Source organism: Taudactylus pleione, unplaced genomic scaffold (genome assembly GCF_031769625.1).
Source record: "Taudactylus pleione unplaced genomic scaffold, aTauple2 ptg000079l, whole genome shotgun sequence".
NCBI classification, from domain to species: domain Eukaryota; kingdom Metazoa; phylum Chordata; class Amphibia; order Anura; family Myobatrachidae; genus Taudactylus; species Taudactylus pleione.
In genome coordinates, this window is record NW_028284481.1 from 2094228 (window position 1) to 2111226 (window position 16999).

General features: G+C 46.2%; 2 protein-coding genes across 2 annotated transcripts in view; both read left to right on the forward strand.

The window, feature by feature from the left end:
• The first annotated feature begins 739 nt into the window (after positions 1–739).
• On the forward strand, positions 740–1828 carry LOC148532326 (uncharacterized). Its single transcript, XM_088467996.1, has one exon. The coding sequence runs from the start codon at positions 740–742 to the stop codon at positions 1826–1828; it is 1089 nt and encodes a 362-aa protein (XP_088324122.1).
• A 2723-nt stretch (positions 1829–4551) lies between these two features.
• TOGARAM2 (TOG array regulator of axonemal microtubules 2) overlaps positions 4552–16999 on the forward strand; it is a 188537-nt gene continuing 176089 nt past the window's right edge. Inside the window, exon 1 of the mRNA XM_088467964.1 lies at positions 4552–4579. The gene's annotated coding sequence lies outside the window, so the exon portion shown is untranslated. The remainder of the gene's footprint in view (positions 4580–16999) is intronic.

The window sequence follows — 16999 nt, forward strand, 5'->3', positions numbered from 1 at the left end:
GACGGGCCGTCCGCATCTATGGCCATGAGGCGCAGCAAGAGGAGGGGAGCGGCACCTTCCCCTCCTATGCATAATGCGATACCCTCGGCTCACGTCGGATCCAGCGGCAGAAGTAAAAAACAGAGACCTGCTTCTCGGCGGGGAGCGGCCAGATGGGGGGGATCGTGCCCGTCTCCATTAACTGTTCCCGCGGGGTCTCCCGTGCCGAGGCGTACAGTGCGCCCGGTGGCCCACAGCGGCGCGCAGTCCAGTAGGGCTGCGGTTGTGTGGGACCGGAATGCCCAAAGCAGCGGGATGGTAGGCGACGCAATGTGCGCCATCTGCTGGACGAGGGGGTCATTACGTCCCCCTCTGACACCAGTGAGTCCTTTTCCATCGATGGCGGGGCATCCGTTAGGGGCAGCACCCCGCCCTCAGCTGGTTCCACGGAAAGGACGGGGGGAGGTGTGCCTGTGCGGAGTTTTAATAGCAGGTCATATGCGGATGTGGTGCGCGGGTCCACTGCGCCCCGGACAAGATCCGCGTCTGCATCCCCGATGGAGCCAGTGCTGCGCGCAGAGACCGTATCAACACTGTGCGCTTCACTGCTCTCTGCGCTGGTGCCCTTGTTGGCTCAGAACAGCACTCAGACAGCTTCGGGAGGGGGCGACGTAAGCGTTGCAGCGCTGGTGGATAAGCTTGTCGGCGCTTCGGGTCCCCGGGCGCCCCAGGAACGCTTCAAGGTTTAGATAGTACGGGCATGGACGAATCGCTAGGCCAGGGGCGATCAGTTTCTGTACAAGACAGCATTGTTTGTGTTCCAGCAGGAGAGAGCTTATTCAATTCTACGATGCAGAGTCAAGACAGAAGCGAAAGGCCCCTAGCCACGGTCGCAGAAGGTGCGGCTAGTCAGTCGGATGGTGAGTCTTCCATCGATCCCGATTGGATCGGTAGCTCTAGTAGTAGCCAGGAAGCATCGGCGCAGCGAAGCAAGAAGCGTAGGCGACATAGCTCAGAGCAGGGAACAAGTAGTCTTTCCTCCACCTCCTCGGATTCCTCAGAGGTGTCACGACGAGCTGGCAGGAAGAGGTCCAGGCGATATAGGCGCAAGCACCGTTCGTCCAGCAGCAGCATGTCAGTGAATTCGGATTGTTCGGAGGGAGTCTTATGCTCTAACACAGCGGTGCTGCGTGGGGTTCGGCCCAGGATCCGGGACCGGATCAGGCGCGGACGTTATGTCAACGTATTCACGCTTACCAGCCGGGGGAAAAGAGCTTGGGTATCTGCGAAAAAGAATGGAGGGTCGGCCCGCGACGGTGTCATGTCCTATCATGTTTGGTTTAAAAACATGTATATCTTTGCCTCTTGCTACTTGGAGACACGTCCCGACGAGCATATGCGCGTGATTAGGTACATGTACTTAATTCATGATATGTTCACCAACTCCAGAGGCGGCGCATGGCGGGTGTACGACGAAGAATTTCGTCGTAAGCAGCACGGTAGGGAAGTTATAGACTTCGGGACAAAAGACGTCGAGATTTTTGTGGACGTCACACAACCACAGCGCACGCAAATAGAGGGGGCACCCTTGCAGAGGAGTTTTGGGGGACAGTCAGTTGCACCAGGCAGAGGATCGGCGCGGGGTGCGGGTTTCAAGTCAGGACATGGCAAGTGCTTTGCCTTCAACAATGGGCAATGCGCATTGGGCGGGCGGTGTCGTTTTCGACACACATGCATCCATTGCGGTGGCCCCCACCCAATTAAGGAGTGCTCAAAAGGTCCCAGAGGCACGTCAGGGGGAAAAGGAGGCAGTGCCAGCCGTGGCCCTAGTGCCACCTCCATCAAGTAAGTCAACCATTCTAAGCAGAGCCTCCACGCCTGTCAAGGCAAGGGCCATGGCACCATGGCTTGAGGCGTACCCGCTTCAGGACGTAGCCACGTTCTTGCGCAAAGTTTTTACGATAGGGTTTAGGCTTCCGTTAGCAGCTAGGGTGCAGGGAGGTTCCGGACGGAACCTTCGTTCAGCTCCTGATATGCCGTTGATTTTACAAGGGAAGGTAAATAAAGAAATAGAATTGGGTAGGATACTTGGCCCTTTCTCGGAAGTTCCAATTCCGGGTCTGGTTTTATCACCGGTTGGAGTGGTCCCCAAGAAAACCCAAGGTAGCTTTCGTTTTATTCAGCACCTCTCGTACCCGAGCGGTCTGTCTGCTAACGATGCTATCCCCAAGGAACTTTGTCACGTGGTCTATCAATCTTTTGATGACGCGCTTGACTTGGTTCGTTCTTTCGGGGGAGGGGCGCTGATGTGTAAAGTCGACATCGAATCCGCATTTCGACTGCTTCCCTGCACCCGGAGGTTTATCATTTAATGGGGTTCAAGATCAACGAAGGATTTTATTTTGATTAATGTCTGCCCATGGGGTGCTCTATTTCGTGCGCCTATTTCGAGAAATTTAGTACCTTCCTACACTGGTGCCTGTTTAGGGAGACGCATGAGCCGGGCATTGCTCATTACCTAGATGACTTCTTATTAGTGGGACCACGAGATTCCGTTAGGTGCGCGCAATTGCTCGAAAACACGCTCAAGCTGTTTTCCGATTTTGGGGTTCCCATTGCGGAAAACAAAACCCACCTCAAGACTTTCCTTTTTGGGAATCGAAATCGATACGGTTGCAGGTTTTTGTCGTTTGCCGGTTGAAAAGGTCCAGCGATTGCGGGATGAAATACTGTTGGCCCTGTCAGTGGGTAAGCTGACATTAAGGCAGACCCAATCGCTGTTGGGTCTTTTCAACTTTGCGTGTAGGGTCATTCCGGTCGCTAGGATTTTCTGTAGGAAGCTCGAAAGACTGACGCAAAAGGCTCGAAGCGGAGGTCATCCTTATATGACAGGAGTGACATAAACCTCTGGTCTGGCACCAGGCACGCTTTGCAATGCAGAATGGGTTTAGCAGTTCTCAAGGAGAAGGGTTTTGTTAGAGCTGGTGATTTAGCCAATTAGCACAAGTTATGAGTTAGCCAATAAGCACAAGTTATGGGGGGGGGGGGGGGGTGGAGTTTGAGCTGGAGATTTATGGGTAAGTTAGACTCCATTCTCCCTCTTTTCTTCTGGAGATTGCCCACCCACCGTCCCTCACTTGATTAGGTTTCTAGTTGATGTCGGCTTAAGTATGGCGGCTGGTCTTGTATGGCCTTTTAGTTTTGTCGAGTTATTGATAGTTTTAGTTCATCCCTGGGGGGTTGCCCGTGCGCCTGGGGCGGACTTTAGGGCATCGTCAGTACCACCGGTCCAGGTGGTACGGTCCCCCTCACTGGCAGGGGGGCCCCCCAAGTTGCAATCCCCGCAGGGTCAGGCAGAAGGCCAACACCCTGCGAGTTGTAGGGAACGGAGGGGCAGATGGTCCCGAGGTTCCATTGGGCGGGCTATTCAGGCCAGCTAATTTATTATTTTTCTTGCATTATGTGTGATATGTTGTGTTGCATAATAGGCCATCCAAGCCCCCGCCACCATTTTTCTCTCTCACATTATTAGATTTAAGAATTTAATAAATAGGTTCACTTAAATAGTTTACCGTAGTTTGAATAAAAAGCTGACCCATTTCACCCAACGCAATGTGTCTGTCTTTATTTTAGTTAAGGCGTTGTGTGATTGTGTTGCATGAGCGTGTGAGGTGATCTGACCTAGAGCGTTTAAGATATATTTTCGGCAGTGCGGTAGCTAGGCAGCTGGTCACTATCATGCTGCCATGAAAATGGGCCTATTTTTATGTGGAAGCCTGGAGCTGGAGCTCCATCCGCCCCATTGTTAATCTGGCCCTGGTTGGGGGGAGAAGTTTCTCTTAGGGCTTGCTCATATTTTACATAGGGTTTGAAATGACGGAGTTGGGTGCGAGCTCTTTCTCAATTACATTCTTAGGGGTCAATAAAATTAGCGTCGATGGCCACAAAATGCAGGCGCATCGCTTGGAACGCCGGCACTTCGTGGCCAGTAACATCGCACACTTTCTCTCGTTCCCCAGTAGCGCAGGAGAATGCGCACATCTCTATCGCGCGTTGCCAAGGATTGAATGGCCCCCTGAGCATCATACATAGATGATTATATGAGCACGTCTAACGTTGGGCGCTCAGGCCGGGTCACACAAGGCACCATTAGCAATGTTTTGGAATAGAGAACGATTGAGCCTGACCTGTCCTCAGGAGGGGCCACACTATCTCCATTCTCACTACCTGACTGGAATGTGAACAATATTAGCTTCTCATGGCCTCTATGCATTCCGTACGTGTAATCCCATCTCCAGCAGCCTCGCACTGACGGAATCCCTTCCATTCATGGCCCAGAGCGGCCTCTCAGGCTGTGAAGTGGTTAATACACAACTCATTCTTCAGATTCTGCTGCTGGCCGAAGGGGGCCGTGAAATGATTTACAGCCATGGGAACTGTTGTCGGGGGCAACCACAAAAATAACAGACCCCCTCCTCATTGTCACATCAATGAACAGATGAATAATAGACACTGGTCCCTGGTGGAAGGAGGAAAGACGGAGCAGAGCTCAGTGTATCCCAGAGAGATCGTGGAGGACCCGTATAAAGCGCAGGAGCGTGTAAGTGCGGACATCGGACAATGGCGGTACTCGAGTTTATTGCTGGGTCTGGCCGTTGTATAGGGGTTATAAAGTTACTGTCGTGTGCGGGGGATGTTAGGTGACTTTATCATGTCTTATAAAACTTTTGTGGACCTTTTTTATTAAATTGTCTGACACCTACTTCAGGGTGTAGAACAGCCTCAATTTGTGATTAATTTAAAAGTTTCAGTTTACATGTAACAGCATGCTGGGTGTGTATTGTCTACATGGCTGTTTACATACTGTATGCACACATACATATATATGTGTATATACATAGATAGATAGATATGAGATATATAGATAAAAGAAAGATATGAGATAGATAGATAGATAGATAGATAGATATGAGAGATAGATAGATATGAGATAGATATGCGATAGATAGATATATAGATAGATAGATAGATATGACATAGATAGATAGAGATACATATATAGATATATAGATAGATATATATATATATGAGATAGATAGATAGGAGATATATAGACAGATAGATAGATATGAGATAGATATAGATAGATAGATATGAGATAGATAAATAGATAGATATGAGATAGATAGAGAGATAGATATGAGATAGATAGATATAGATAGATAGATAGATATGAGATAAATAGATATGAGATAGATAGATATGAGATAAATAGATAGATATGAGATAGATAGATATGAGATAGATAGATAGATAGATAGATAATTAGATATGCGATAGATAGATAGATAGATAGATAGATGTGAGATAGATAAATAGATATGAGATAGATAGATAGATAGATAGATAGATATGAGATAGATAGATAGAGAGATATGAGATAGATAGATAGATAGATAGATAGATAGATAGATAGATAGATAGATAGATATGAGATAGATAAATGTATTTTTTCTTTTACTTAGATATTTTCATAAGATTGTTACACCAATTTTGGTGCCGTGAAGGAAAGCGTTTTCTATCCCTAAGGGGCCTATTTATCAATAATCACATACACAACGCGATCTGGGTGCGATATTAGCGCCCATGATCGTATTGCAGTATGCAATGATAGCGTCGAGATGTATTAAATAGCACCGGCAGGAGCTCCGAAAGGCCCAGAATTGTCCTCAAAATGAAGTGACCGCATCACTTAATCTCCATCTCGGAACTCCTGTGCATGTGCGTCTTCAGGCCACGCAAGCATGGCAGCCATTGCCGGGGAGGATCCCTCTGGAACATTCTCCCGGTAATTTTTGCAAAGTGTAGCCCCTAGGACAAAGCAGCACGAAGCCATCTACAGATTCGCATTCCGGAGCGTGGTAAATCTGCCAGCATGGCACCCCCCATAGAAACCTATGCCAGAGATATCTGCTGCGATCCCTCCATAATAAATCTGGGGGGTACTTAATATTTGCAGTGTTAATATTTGCGGGTGATTTCGGGGAATATGCCGCAGCAAAACCCTCAGGACCAGATTAAGGTCTATGGGGGCCCCACACAATATATACCCATATACAAAAAAAACACAATATACACCCACAGGGGAAAAAAAACCTACACATATAAGCACCCACATGAAATATTAGCCACCAGTTGCGCAATCTTATCCACATTACACTGCACATAGTGCCCCTGATTCACATTACACCACATAGTAGTGTCCCTTATTCATGTTATGACACACAGCAGTGCCCCTTTTACACAATGCCCACAGTAGTAGTGCCTCTTATACAATGCCCACAGTAGTAGTGCCCCTAATACACATAATGTCCACAGTAGTAGTGCCTCTTATACAATGCCCACATCAGTAGTGCCTCTTATACAATGCCCACAGCAGTAATGCCCCTTATGCACTGCCCCAAGTAGTGGTACTGACCTTTATGCAGTGCCCCTTATGCAGTGCCTCCAGTAGTGGTGCTCCTTATGCAGTGACCCAGTAGTGGCAGTGCCCACAGTGGTAGTGCCTCTTATGCAGAGCCCACAGTAGTGGTGCTCTTTAAGCAGTGCCCCCAGGAGTGGTGCCCTTTATGCAGTGCCCCCAATGTAATGTCCCCATTAGTAGCACCCCCAGTAGTCATGCCCCCAGTAGTAGTGCCTCCAATAGTAATGCCCCAGTAGTCATGCCCTCTATTGTAATGCCCCCAGTAGTAATGCCCCCTGTAGTATTGCTCCCAATAGTAATGCCCCTTATAGTAGTGCTCCAGCAGTAATGCCTCCTGTAGTAGTGCCCCCAGAAGTAGTGTCCCCTGTAGTAGTGCCCCCAATAGTAATGCCCCAGCAGTAATACCCCCCAGTAGTAATGCCCCTTGTAGCAGATCCCCCATAAGTAGTGCCCCCTGTAGTTGTACCCCCAATACTAATGCCCCCTGAAGTAGTGCCTTGTAGTAGTGCCCCCAGTAGTAGTGCCCCCAATAGTAATGCCCCCTGTAGCAGTGCCCCCAGTAGTTATGCCCCCTGTAGCAGTGCCCCCAGTAGAAATGCCCCCTGTAGTAGTGCCCCCAGTAGAATGCCCCTGAAGTAGTGCCCCCTGTAGCAGTGTCCTCTGTAGTAAAGCGGCTTATATGAATAGAAAAACACAATACTTACCTTAAGCCCCGCTCCCGCGTCTGCGTCCGTCTGGCTGGCCGCTCCTCAGAACTATGGGAGAGACGTCATGACGTCTCTCCCATAGTGCACTGCGGGAGCCGGAATCCGGAGCTCAGGTGTGAGCTCCAGCCTCTGGCTGACGCTGCGGGTAGGGAGCTGGGCGCCAGCTGGTAACAAAATCTCAGCCTGGCTAATGGAACCTCCCTGCGGCGCCGGGGTTAGGTGGGCCAGAGGAGGCGGAACTGGTTCTGTCTTCCATTCCAGCCCACTTTAACCCCTGGTGGGTGTGGGGGCCCCGGGACGACCGCCCTTGTCGCTCCCCCCCTTTAATCCGGCCCTGGGAATCCTTGTGGCTGCATATTAATAAAGGCATAAATAAAGGATAATAATAATAAATATTTAATGATAAACAGGCCCCTAAAACAGAATTGCTATATTCAAAGGCCAATCAAACATGCAGATGTGTTAGACTAGAGTACCCTGGTATAAACCCACACTGGTGCTCCCACAACCCGCCTAATTATGGCTTTTAAATTAGCAACTACAGTTTACTGTTAAAAAATCATGCACTTGGGTTTCAAAAACCCAAAGGCTAAATATAGTATCAAGGGCAGGGCCGGTGCAAGGTTTCTGGGTGCCCTAAGTAAAGATTCACCTTACCACCCCTGCTCCCCCCAGCAATCTAGATAAAACCTCACACATTTTTAACCAAACTTTGGGAACAACATTTGTGTGTACACTCTGGACAGTAAAATGCTATATACTGTATCAGTGCCCCCAAAACATAATATGTCACATAGCTGTGCCCTTAATACATGCTTATGCCAGACATCAGTGTCACATTCACAAAATGTCACACATATGTGCCCAATATGTAATTATACCACACATAAGTGCCCAATATGTAATTATACCACACATAAGTGCCCAATATTCAATTATGCCACACATAAGTGCCCAATAAGTAGTTATACCACACATAAGTGCCCAATATGTAATTATACCACACATAAGTGCCCAATAAGTAGTTATACCACACATAAGTGCCCAATATGTAATTATACCACACATAAGTGCCCAATATGTAGTTATGTCACACATAAGTGCCCAATATGTAATTATACCATACATAAGTGCCCAATATGTGATTATGCCACACATAAGTACCCAATATGTGATTATACCACACAAAAGTGCCCAATATGTGATTAACCCACACATAAGTGCCCAATATGTAATTATGCCACACATAAGTGCATACCTCCCAACTGTCCCGCATCCAGCGGGACAGTCCCGTTTTTCTGGGACTGTCCCATTGTCCCACCCGCGGGCTGCAGTGTCCCGCGGTGGGGGGGAAGTTGGGGAGAGCACAAACCGCTGCTCTGCATAGCAGAGCAGCGGGTGTGCAGGAGGAGAACAGATGCCGTGCGCATCTCAGAGAGTGCTTGGCACTCCCCCAAAGTGACGAAAATGGGCGAAGCCGCGAGGCTACGCCCTGCTTTCAATAGACCCGCACCTTTTTGTGCAAGCCACGCCGCCTTTTCGGCCGCGTGTGCCAGAGGCGCGCGACCTGTCCTTCCTTCATATCTTAAAATGTTGGGGGGTATGTAAGTGCCCAATATGTAATTATACCACACATAAGTGCCCAATATGTAATTATGCCACACATACGTGCTTAATATGTAATTATGCCACACATAAGTGCCGCAGTACATATTTATGCCACACACGAGTGCCGCAATACATAATTTTGCACACATCAATACCACAATGCACATCAGTGTGTCCAATCCAATAATCATACCATAACACATGTAAATACATCTGTTTACCTTAGGCCAGGTTGATGCAAAGATAGACAGAAGTGTAACTAATGGGGCATACACACTTGACGATTTTTATGAACAATAACGATATTGTCATCGTTCATATCATTCATATCGTCCAGTGTGTATGCAGTGAATGACCAACGATGCGCGCTCCTGCTGGTCGTTAACGATATACCCAGTCGCCTGAACATGTAGGATTTCGTTAACAATGCCATGTGGATTTCGTTAATGATGCCATGCTGCCGAATGCAGCATGGCCAACATTGGTAAGTGTGTATACACTTACCAATGTCGGCAGTCCCGCCGGGTCCCGTCGCTTACACACATTGTCTAGTGTGTATGCGGCTTTATACTCCAAAATGGTCATGGAGGCAGAAAACAGATGTCTCAGTATAGGAGGCAGCGCGGCACTAACTTCCTCCAATCCAAATGACTCTCGTTCGGAGCTCAGAGCAGCATTCCAAAAGGGGCTAGGTGCATTTTTCCATCTGCAAGATGGGCAGTGAACAGCACCCTGCTGAACCAGCCTGGCATGAACCTACACAACCTGTCTGTAAATCTATTAAACATTGCTGTATACTCAGAGAAACCCAATTTGCCTATTCACCTTCACCACCATTTACCCCAGCAACCCGCTCACCCATTTATCAACCATTAAATTCCCCCCATCCATCACCCTTCCGCTGAAGAATCCATGAGTTAACCCCTTATTAAGCAATTCCCTCATAGACCCACCAATCCATTATGATTACCTATTCCCGTCCATTCCATCATCATTTCACTCTCCCAGCACCCACTAACTCTTTCATCCACTCTATCAGCTCATATAAAAATCTCCGCACACAGCACCCATCATTAACACCCCCACTCGGCACCTAATAACTACCCTCCATCCAGCACTGATTAACCCATCAGTCATGTCACACATTCCAGTATCCTCTAAAGCATTCATTCACCCTTTCAGAGCTCATTCCCCTCACACACACACCTATATACACATACATACATACATACATACACACAAATATACATAGATACGCACCTATATACACATACATTCATACATAGTGCATACATACAGTACATACATGGACACAAACCTATACACACATACATAGACACCTACTGTATATACATACATAGACACACACCTATACACATACATGCATACATAGACACACCTATACACATACAAACATAAATAGAAACACACCTATACATAGACACACACCTATACACATACATACATATACACACACCTATATACATACATACACAGACACACACATACATACATACATAGACACAAACCTATACATATACACATATACATACATACAAAGACACAAACCTATACACATACATACATACACACCTATACACATACATACAGACATACATACATAGACACACTCCTATACACATACATACATAGATACACACCTATACACATACAGTACATACATACATACACACCTATACACATACATACATACAGACATACATACATAGACACACACATACATAGACACACACCTATAAACATACATAGACACACATACATACATACTATACATACATTCATACATACATAGTCACACACCTATACACATACATACATAGACACACCTATACACATACATACATACAGACATACATACATAGATACACACACACATACATACATAGACACACACCTATACACATACATACATACAGACCTATACACATATATACAGACATACATTTACACACACATACATACATACATACCTATGCACATACAGTACATACATACAAAGACACACACCCATATACATACATAAATACATAGACACACACCTAAACACATACATACATAGACACACACCTATACACATACATACATACATAAATAGACATACACCTATACACATACATACACAGACACACACATACATACATACACCTATACACACAGACAAACACCTATACATACATACTGAACATACATACATACATAACTACTAGACACACACATACATAGACACACACCTATACACATACATACATACATACATACATAGACACTCACCTATACATACATACATACTGTACATACATACATAAATAGACTCACCAATACACATACATACATACACAGATAAACATCTATATACACATACATACATAGACACACATCTATATACACATACATACATAGGCACACACCTATACACACATACATAGACACACATCTATATACACACACATACATAGACACACCTACACACATACATCTATATACACATACATACATAGACACACCTATACACACATACATACATAGACACACCTATACACACATACATACATAGACACACATCTGTATACACACACATATATAGACACACCTATACACACATACATACATAGACACATCTGTATACACTAGGGGTGAGCGGGTTCGGATTTCTGAAATCCGAACCCCCCCGAGCCCCCCGATCCGAGTCCGATCCGAATCAGGCTCGACTTTTCCCGCCTGACTCGGATCTGAAATCGAGGCAAAACGTCATCATCCCGCCTTCCGAGTCTCGCGGGTTTTGGATCCTATATAAGGTACCCGCGTCGGCGCCATTTTCTCACTCGGCTGTGGACAGTGAAGAGGGAGGGTGGGAGTTAGGGCTGTGTAGTGTAGTGTAGTGTAGTGCTGCTGTTGTCCACTACTTCAAAGTCCTTAGGGGCTGGCTGTGTTGTGCTGTGCTGCTGTTGTTAATAGGGGCTGTGTCCACTACTTCAAAGTAGGGGTGTGCACCGGCCACTTTTCGTGTTTTGTGTTTTGGTTTTGGATCTGGATCTTTCTTCGTGTTTTGGATCTGGATTGGTTTTGCCAAAACCACCCTTCCGTGTTTTGGGTTCTGGGTTTTGTGTTTTGGATCTGTATTTTTTGAAAAAAAGCATAAAAACAGCTAAAATCACATAATTTGTAGGTTTTTCTGCTCCTATGCTATTATTAACCTCAATAACCTTAATTTCCACTCATTTCCAGTCTATTCTGAATACCTCACACCTCACAATAGTGTTTTTATGTCCAAAAGGTTGCACCGAGGTAGCTGGATGACTATGCTAAGCGACACGAGTGGGCGGCACAAACACGTGACCCATCTAGGCGTGACACTGCAGTGGCAGACAGGATGGCATTGAAAAACTAGGCCCCAAACTGTACATAATGCAAAGAAAAAAAAGAGGTGCAAGATGGAATTGTCCTTGGGCCCTCCCACCCACCCTTATGTTGTATAAACAGGACATGCACACTTTAACAAACCAATCATTTCAGCGCCAGGGTCTGCCACACAACTGTGGCTGAAATGATTGGTTCGTTTGGGCCCCCACAAAACAAGCTGGCAATTTATCTGTCCCTGCACAAACTGGCTCTACGGAGGCAAGATGTCATCCTCATCCTCCTCATCCACCGATTCCTCACCCTCTTCAGTGTGTACATCCTCATCCTCACAGAGTATTAATTCGTCCCTGCTGGAACCACAGGTCCCTCTGTACGTTCTGGAGGCTGGTCTCCCTGGAAGAGTTGATAATTCATTTTATGAACATCATCTTCTCCACATTTTGTGGAAGCAACCTCCTACGCCTTTCGCTGACAAGGTTCCCGGCTGCACTAAACACTCTTTCGGAGTACACACTGGAGGGGGGGCAACTCAGGTAAAATAGAGCCAGTTTGTACAGGGACCTCCAAATTGCTTCTTTTTCCTTCCAGTACAGGTACGGACTGTCTGACATGCCTACTTGGATGCTGTCACCGATGTAATCCTTTAACAGACAGACGCACACGCTTGTCGCTGCTGCTTTGAGGATTCAAGTGCGGCTACAGCCCACACAATTCACAAAGACAGAAAAAAAAAAAGAATATTTTTATTGTTTGGGGAGCACACTTTGAGGGTTACACCACCCTTTAACAGACAGACGCACGCTTGTCGCGGCTGCTTTGAGGATGCAAGTGCGGCTACAGCCCACACATTTCACAAAGACCGAAAAAAAAAGAACAATATTTTAATTGTTTGTGTAGCACACTTTGAGGGTGTCACCACCCTTTAACAGACAGACGCACGCTTGTCGCTGCTGCTTTAAGGATGCAGGTGCGGCTACAGCCCACACAATTCACAAAGACAGAAAAAAGAAGAATATTTTTATTGTTTGTGTAGCACACTTTGAGGGTGTCACCACCCTTTAACAGACAGACGCACGCTTGTCGCTGCTGCTTTGAGGATGCAAGTGCGGCTACATCGCACACAAGTCACAAACACATTAAAAAAATAGTTTTTTATTTTTTGGAGCACTTTGAGAGTTACACCACCCTTTAACAGACAGACGCACGCTTGTCGCTGCTGCTTTAAGGATGCACGTGCGGCTACAGCCAACACATTTCACAAAGACCGAAAAAAAAGAACAATATTTTAATTGTTTGTGTAGAACACTTTGAGGTGTCACCACCCTTTAACAGACAGACGCACGCTTGTCGCTGCTGCTTTAAGGATGCAGGTGCGGCTACAGCCCACACAATTCACATAGACAGAAAAAAGAAGAAGAATATTTTTATTGTTTGTGTAGCACACTTTGAGGGTGTCACCACCCTTTAACAGACAGACGCACGCTTGTCACTGCTGCTTTAAGGATGCAGGTGCGGCTACAGCCCACACAATTCACATAGACAGAAAAAAGAAGATGAATATTTTTATTGTTTGTGTAGCACACTTTGAGGGTGTCACCACCCTTTAACAGACAGACGCACGCTTGTCGCTGCTGCTTTGAGGATGCAAGTGCAGCTACATCGCACACAAGTCACAAACACATTAAAAAAATAGTTTTTTATTTTTTGGAGCACTTTGAGAGTTACACCACCCTTTAACAGACAGACGCACGCTTGTCGCTGCTGCTTTAAGGATGCAGGTGCGGCTACAGCCCACACATTTCACAAAGACCGAAAAAAAAAGAACAATATTTTAATTGTTTGTGTAGAACACTTTGAGGGTGTCACCACCCTTTAACAGACAGACGCACGCTTGTCGCTGCTGCTTTAAGGATGCAGGTGCGGCTACAGCCCACACAATTCACATAGACAGAAAAAAGAAGAAGAATATTTTTATTGTTTGTGTAGCACACTTTGAGGGTGTCACCACCCTTTAACAGACAGACGCACGCTTGTCGCTGCTGCTTTAAGGATGCAGGTGCGGCTACAGCCCACACATTTCACAAAGACCAAAAAAAAAAGAACAATATTTTAATTGTTTGTGTAGCACACTTTGAGGGTGTCACCACCCTTTAACAGACAGACGCACGCTAGTCGCTGCTGCTTTAAGGATGCAGGTGCGGCTACAGCCCACACAATTCACAAAGACAGAAAAAAGAACAATATTTTAATTGTTTGTGTAGCACACTTTGAGGGTGTCACCACCCTTTAACAGACAGACGCACGCTTGTCGCTGCTGCTTTAAGGATGCAGGTGCGGCTACAGCCCACACAATTCACAAAGACAGAAAAAAGAAGAAGAATATTTTTATTGTTTGTGTAGCACACTTTGAGGGTGTCACCACCCTTTAACAGACAGACGCACGCTTGTCGCTGCTGCTTTGAGGATGCAAGTGCGGCTACATCGCACACAAGTCACAAACACATTAAAAAAATAGTTTTTTATTTTTTGGAGCACTTTGAGAGTTACACCACCCTTTAACAGACAGACGCACGCTTGTCGCTGCTGCTTTAAGGATGCAGGTGCGGCTACAGCCCACACAATTCACAAAGACAGAAAAAAAAAGAACAATATTTTAATTGTTTGTGTAGCACACTTTGAGGGTGTCACCACCCTTTAACAGACAGACGCACGCTTGTCGCTGCTGCTTTGAGGATGCAGGTGGAATCTAGACGGGATTTGGAACCGAGGACACACTACCTCCATCAATTGTCTAAATCCCACTGCACTAATGTCGGATACCGGACGCACGTCTAACACCAACATAGCAGTCAAGGCCTCAGTTATACGTTTTGCTTCAGGATGACTGCTGTCGTACTTCATCCTCATCGCTAGGGACTGTTGGAGGGTCAATTGTTTAGTAAAAGTAGTGATGTTCCTACTTCCTCTCTGGGATGATGAACAACTCCCAGCAGCAGCAACAGCACTAGGAGGAAGTGGTTCTTGATCTTTCCCTATTTTATTTTTATCGGAGAAAGTTTGGTCCTCCATTTATGTTATATTGATATATATACGTGCGGCTAAAGTGCACACAAACACAGAAAATATTTTTTTATTTTTGCTGGAGAGTAGTGCACTTTGTGGGTTACACCACCCTTTAAGAAATGAGCCAGCCGGCTCTTTACTTATGGGACACAGGCGCACGCTTGTTGATGCACGTGCAGCCACAGTGCACACAAGTCACAAACACAGAAAATATATATTTTTTTGGTTTGGAGTGTACTTTGGGGGTTACAGAACCCTTTAACGGTCAAGCCAGCCGGCCCTTTACTTATGACACAGGCGCACACTTGGCACTACTTTGTTGATGCACGTGCGGCTACTGCGCACACAATTCACAAACACAGAAAATAATTTTTTTTTTGGTTTGGACTGGACTGTACTTTCGGGGGTTACAGCACCCTTTAACGGTCAAGCCAGCCGGCCCTTTACTTATGACACAGGCGCACACTTGGCACTACTTTGTTGATGCACGTGCGGCTACTGCGCACACAATTCACAAACACAGAAAATAATTTTTTTTTTGGTTTGGACTGGAGTGTACTTTGGGGGTTACAGCACCCTTTAACGGTCAAGCCAGCCGGCCCTTTACTTATGACACAGGCGCACGCTTGGCAATACTTTGTTGATGCACGTGCGGCTACTGCGCACACAATTCACAAACACAGAAAATAATTTTTTTTTTGGTTTGGACTGGAGTGTACTTTCGGGGGTTACAGCACCCTTTAACGGTCTAGCCAGCCGGCCCTTTACTTATGACACAGGCGCACGCTTGGCACTACTTTGTTGATGCACGTGCGGCTACTGCGCACACAATTCACAAACACAGAAAATATATATTTTTTTGATTTGGACTGGACTGTACTTTCGGGGGTTACAGCACCCTTTAACGGTCAAGCCAGCCGGCCCTTTACTTATGACACAGGCGCACACATGGCACTACTTTGTTGATGCACGTGCGGCTACTGCGCACACAATTCACAAACACAGAAAATAATTTTTTTTTTGGTTTGGACTGGAGTGTACTTTGGGGGTTACAGCACCCTTTAACGGTCAAGCCAGCCGGCCCTTTACTTATGACACAGGCGCACGCTTGGCACTACTTTGTTGATGCACGTGCGGCTACTGCGCACACAATTCACAAACACAGAAAATAATTTTTTTTTTGGTTTGGACTGGAGTGTACTTTTGGGGGTTACAGCACCCTTTAACGGTCAAGCCAGCCGGCCCTTTACTTATGACACAGGCGCACGCTTGGCACTACTTTGTTGATGCACGTGCGGCTACTGCGCACACAATTCACAAACACAGAAAATAATTTTTTTTTTGGTTTGGACTGGAGTGTATTTTCGGGGGTTACAGCACCCTTAACGGTCAAGCCAGCCGGCCCTTTACTTATGACACAGGCGCACGCTTGGCACTACTTTGTTGATGCACGTGCGGCTACTGCGCACACAATTCACAAACACAGAAAATAATTTTTTTTTTGGTTTGGACTGGAGTGTACTTTCGGGGGTTACAGCACCCTTAACGGTCAAGCCAGCCGGCCCTTTACTTATGACACAGGCGCACGCTTGGCACTACTTTGTTGATGCACGTGCGGCTACTGCGCACACAATTCACAAACACAGAAAATAATTTTTTTTTGGTTTGGACTGGAGTGTACTTTGGGGGTTACAGCACCCTTTAACGGTCAAGCCAGCCGGCCCTTTACTTATGACACAGGCGCACGCTTGGCACTACTTTGTTGATGCACATGCGG

What these genes read in the sequence shown, in the direction of transcription:
- LOC148532326 (XM_088467996.1), top strand. Translation starts at nt 740, where the DNA reads ATGGACGAATCGCTAGGCCAGGGGCGATCAGTTTCTGTACAAGACAGC.